This window comes from Anomaloglossus baeobatrachus, chromosome 1 (assembly GCF_048569485.1).
Source record: "Anomaloglossus baeobatrachus isolate aAnoBae1 chromosome 1, aAnoBae1.hap1, whole genome shotgun sequence".
NCBI classification, from domain to species: Eukaryota; Metazoa; Chordata; class Amphibia; order Anura; family Aromobatidae; genus Anomaloglossus; species Anomaloglossus baeobatrachus.
The window spans coordinates 680,481,016-680,486,835 of NC_134353.1; the positions used below are offsets into that span (position 1 = coordinate 680,481,016).

Below are 5,820 nucleotides of genomic sequence, written 5' to 3' on the forward strand. Positions count from 1 at the left end.
TAACTCTGGCCTGTCTATTTTTGGAATTGATGAATGGTTTGCATCTAGATGTGAACCCTTTGTATTTACTTTCATGCAGTCTTCTCTTTACTGTTGACTTAGAGACAGATACACCTACTTCACTGAGAGTGTTCTGGACTTCAGTTGATGTTGTGAATGGGTTCTTCTTCACCAAAGAAAGTATGCGGCGATCATCCACCACTGTTGTCATCCGTGGACGCACAGGCCTTTTGGAGTTCCCAAGCTCACCAGTCAATTCCTTTTTTCTCAGAATGTACCCGACTGTTGATTTTGCTACTCCAAGCATGTCTGCTATCTCTCTAATGGATTTTTTCTTTTTTTTCAGCCTCAGGATGTTCTGCTTCACCTCAATTGAGATTTCCTTAGACCGCATGTTGTCTGGTCACAGCAACAGCTTCCAAATGCAAAACCACACACCTGTAATCAACCCCAGACCTTTTAACTACTTCATTGATTACAGGTTAATGAGGGAGACGCCTTCAGAGTTAATTGCAGCCCTTAGAGTCCCTTGTCCAATTACTTTTGGTCCCTTGAAAAAGAGGAGGCTATGCATTACAGAGCTATGATTCCTAAACCCTTTCTCCGATTTGGATGTGAAAACTCTCATATTGCAGCTGGGAGTGTGCACTTTCAGCCCATATTATATATATAATTGTATTTCTGAACATGTTTTTGTAAACAGCTAAAATAACAAAACTTGTGTCACTGTCCAAATATTTCTGGCCCTGACTGTAAGTATAGGAGTTCATGCTGTCAGTGTGCTATGCGGATGTCACATGGATAGCACATGCTGAACACACACACACACATGCACACACACACACGCACACACATACACACCTACATCACAGACGTGTGAAAGAGGGCTTATGGGCAGAGTCTACACAGATCAACAGCTGAGCTCTGCCCAATATGAAACAGAGAGAATTGTGTTTCTATCATAATTCAATCATTCAGTGTATTAAGTGATACATTGCTGGAATTGGGGACTTTGTCTCTACCTCATGATGTTCTCATATTGCATAGTAAAATGTTGCGGACAGATTTCCTTTAATTTGCAATAGTCATGACCACAGTCAAAATGGCATTTTGGAGGACTTACATTCTGGACATGAACTGTGAATTCCAAAAAGTGGGAGCCAAATTCATCATAAATGTGTAATAACTATTGATAATTAGTCAACACAATCAACATGCTATGCAGCACAGCTCTCTTTGCTTTCAATGTAAAATTATATTACAATATTAAGTATGGGAATTCCAAGCAACAAAAGTACATTGGCATGCTGTGTTAATAATGTAACACACCACACCCTGTCATTTTATTGTATTGTTATGGTATTAATTAAAATTCAACAGGTTTATCTATAAAATAATAGTCTGTTGCATTTAAAAAAAAGCACATAAAAGTTGTCAAAGTCCTAATATATTGCAATTATCATATTATATAGTACTGTGTACTTCCAATGGCTAATGTTGCCCTTCTACTCACTTAAAGGGAACCAAACATCAGGATTTTGGTATATAAAGTAAAGCCAGTGCAATACTGGCACTATCAGGCTCAGGCTGTACATACCATTAGTGGGCAGCTCGGATGTTTAGGCTGTGAAATCCAAGTTTATGAAGTTTGAAAATTCATGCACTTTTTGATTGACGTGTGCATCTCTCCAGATAATATCCAGGCGGGTTATGCACATGATACCCGCCCCCCCACCACCTGTTCCTTCCTCTCTCTGGCTGTATGCAAATTTCTAATCTTCAGTTACACGGCGTCGGAGTTGGTGCCTGCGCATAGCGCTTATCTCCAGCGCCATGTTTTTGAAGTCTTCATACAGTGTTTGGTGTCTGAGAGGGCGGCGAATGTGCCCTCGCTTCTTCATTTCTCGTTGTGACAGCGGGAGCGCGCACGGTGTCACAACAGGACTGGAGAACAGCTGATCTTACAGATTACCTGCAGCAGACGATATCGTAGCAGACATCTGCTGCAGCTAATCAGTAAGAACAGCTGTGCTCCAGTACTGTTGTGACCACGGGAGTGCGCGCGGTCACAACAAGATCTGAAGAAGCAAGGGCGCATGCGCCGCCCTTTCAGACACCAAACGCTGTCTGCGGGCTTCAAAAACATGGCGCCGGAGATAAGCGCTATGTGCAGGCACCAACTCAGACGCCGTGTAACTGAAGATTAGAAAAGTTGCATACAGCCAGAGAGAGGGAGGAACAGGCAGCGGGGGGAGGGGGGTTTGGGGGGCGGTAATCATGTGCATAACCCGCCCGGATATTATCTGGAGAAGTGCACACGTCAATCAAACAGTGGATGAATTTTTAAACTTTATAAACATGGATTTCCCAGCCTAAACATCCGAGCTGCCCACTAATGGTATGTACAGCCTATGCCTGATAGTGCCAGTACTGCACTGGCTTTACCTTATATACCAAAATCCTGATGTTTGGTTCCCTTTAATTCTTTATTAGGTCTATGACATTCACATTACAAAAAACAAACTAGCTAAATTCTTCTAAGGCCCCCTTCACATGTACAACTTTCCATTACTTGCGGCGTCCCTTTTTTTTAAATGAACAACCAAACTAACTCGGATCAATCTATGCTGCTCACATGTCCGTGTTTTTACACAGACCGTGCATATGTGAACCACATAGAGACATTTCATGGTTTTTTTGGCAGCACAGAATACAAGGACAAATACAAGTCTATGGGTCCAAGAAATACATGTACAGCACACACATATATGTATAGCATTGATGTGTCATTCATGTGCCATCTATGTGCTGTACTTCTTTAACCTTGCAAAGTATAAGTAATATTCTTTTCTTTATCCATACCAGAAAAACATGAATGGCACACAATTTGCATACTGATGTTTTATATGCACGTATGAAAGGGGCCTAAGAATCATGTAGAAACAGTAAGTTTCTTTTTTGCATGAGTCATCATCATATCTACAAATCTATAAAGCTTAAACCACTTTGTAGTTCTAATGACTCATGAAATAGACTTTCCATTTCTACATTCACAAAATAGACTTTCCATTTCTACATTTCTACGTAGAGCCTAGAACGATTAAGCTAGACTGTTTTTAAACACCAGATGTCATTGAACTAATTGAAAACAGAAGAATTAATAGAGGAAAAGGCGAAAATGAGCAAGCAATTCTAAGTACACAGTGCTATATAATATGATGATAGTATTATAGTAAGAGGATAAAAACTTTGATGGGAGTGCTTCTATAATCTTGATTAACAAACCCAAATTTACTGTGAATGATTATTCCCCTACAGCTTTGAGATCCTGTTTGAGTAAGAATAAATCCAGATGGAACAGTCTGGTCGTAACTGTGGCATGAACCGCTGCTGTTTGGTGATTTTTAATTGGAGATCAGTTGCTTCACCTAGAAAAACCATATTGCAAATAAAATTATGATGCAAAGAAAAATACTGGTCCCCTACACAATCAAATGATGGCTTGGTAATAATCTCCAAAAATTAGGGTTTAATTGAAACTGTGAATCTCTTAAAGTATTACCCAGGGCATACTTTTTCAGTGTGGAGCAGCGCTTTAAATCTAAGTCCCCTTCCCCCTTTCATATATTAACTTTCTGGCAGCTTCATCAGTTTTTAGCGCTGCTATACGCCCACCTTGTGCTCGTAACGTCTGACTGGCCGGAAGTCTGACGTTACATCACAAGGCCTCAAGCATCTCTTTGATGGCCATAATGAGGCCAGAATGAGGCTTTCTTAGAGATGCATTGAGTTGTGACCTTCAGCATGATCCATGAAACCACCAGAGGTTTTTGAGTATTAAACCATGTTTTTTGAGATGTCTTTTTTCATGTCGCTTTCTGTTCATTTTTTTTTTTCATTTGATTAATGAAGAAACTGCTAGTATTTTTCTTTTTGGCAAAATTCTACAAAAGTCATCTAAGTGCCTTTCAAGCATATTTTTTACTCTTCCATTGACTTTTATTGTAAAGTACAAAGCGTCTTCAGACAGGAATCTTCCAAAAGAAACAACATGATACTTCTTTTAATCACTTCACTATTTCCTAAGGATATGTGTACACGTTCACCAAGTGCAGCAGAAAAATCTGCTGAAAACACTGATATGTTAGCAGAAAAAGCGCTGCATAAAATATGTAAATTTTGGTACATTTGTGTCTATTTTTTTGCACTCCTTTCTCATGTGCTTTTTCATCAAAATGGGTGAAAAATGCTGCAAAAACTGTGAAAAAAATTGACATGCTGTAGATAGATTAGAAACTGCTTTAAATCAGCATTAACACATAAGAATAAAATGTGTTGAGATTTCAGAAATCACATTTACTTGCTGCTGCTACTGAAAAATTATGTTTTTTTTTGCAGTACAAAAATATCTGGAAAAAAAACACTAAAAATGCAACATGTTCCACATACCCTGAAGGAGTTACGAAAAGTAGCAAAAGGCTGACCATGTGCCCAGCAATGTCATTACTATGTAAATCATTTGTTTTTTTATTTCAGTAGAAGTTAAACAGATTGAAAATTCCAGTTTCCCCTTATTTTCTATTTTTCAGTTCTGAACAATAAATAAAAACATTTTAACAAATGTAATATATACCATTTCCATGTGAACTAAGTCTTCCTGGCTAATTAGAATGGCAGCCACAAATGAAACTACCGTAACTGAATTTATTCTTTTGGGATTTAGTGGTATTACACATATAAGGCTGCTATTGTTTGCTATATTTTTATTTATCTATATTGTGACCGTCACTGGAAATATAGTAATTATTGCCATTGTATATGGAGATGTACATCTGCACACACCTATGTATTTGTTTTTAAGTAACTTATCATGTTTGGAGATTTTTTACACAGCTAACATTATCCCTAAAATGTTATTTAACATTATAATGGAGAAGCCAACTGTACCGTTCACAGGATGCATTGTTCAGCTATACTTCTTTGGTTCCTTGGGGTCTACTGAATGTTTTCTTTTGGGGGCTATGGCCTATGACAGGTATGTGGCTATCTGCAAACCATTGCATTATTCCTTACTAATGTCCTTTAAGACAAGTGCTGTGATGTCATTATGTTCTTGGTGTACAGGATTTATTGCTACTTTTGGGGCAATTGTATTAGTTTCCCAATTGAACTTCTGTGGCCCTAACAAAATTAAACATTTTTTCTGTGACCTTCAGCCAGTTATGAAATTATCATGCAAAACTGCCTACACAATGGAAACTGTGTCTTGGATCTTAGCTTCCACTATTCTTCTCGGCTCCTGTTTTCTTACGCTAGCATCCTATACACGAATCATTCTAACTATGGTGCAAATTCCATCCTCTAAAGGTCGTCAGAAAGCCTTCTCTACCTGTACTGCCCATCTTACAGTAGTTGTTATTTTTTATGGTGCCATGATCTCCATGTATGTCAGTCCAAATACAATAAAAAATGAAGAGTTTAAAAAAGTCTCATCTCTACTTTATACCGTGGTGACCCCTTTTATGAATCCTTTCATCTATACTCTGAGGAATCAGGATGTGAAACAAGCACTTCATAAAGCCATCCTACGAACTTTTATATATAACTAATTTATATCAGCAATTCTAAGAACTCATAGATGAAACTAATCTTAGATCAAAAAGTCATTGGAGACTAATATCCAATTAATTGGGAAATCAAAGCATTTTTTTCTTAAAGATGGTTTATATTATTTAATAACATGCACAACTCATGTATAATTTACAGTCATGGCAAAAAAATTTAGACTGACACAAATTTTGTATTTCACAAAGTTTTCTG

The 5,820-nt window shown here is 37.9% G+C and overlaps 1 protein-coding gene across 1 annotated transcript; it reads left to right on the top strand.

Annotated features, from left to right (window-relative positions):
- The first annotated feature begins 4,670 nt into the window (after positions 1-4,670).
- Positions 4,671-5,609, top strand: LOC142248987 (olfactory receptor 11L1-like). Its single transcript, XM_075320553.1, has one exon. It carries the CDS (start codon positions 4,671-4,673, stop codon positions 5,607-5,609), a length of 939 nt encoding a protein of 312 aa, XP_075176668.1.
- The last annotated feature ends 211 nt before the right edge of the window (positions 5,610-5,820 follow it).

Coding starts and splice junctions, on each gene's coding strand:
- LOC142248987 (XM_075320553.1), top strand. CDS start 4,671: ATGGCAGCCACAAATGAAACTACCGTAACTGAATTTATTCTTTTGGGA.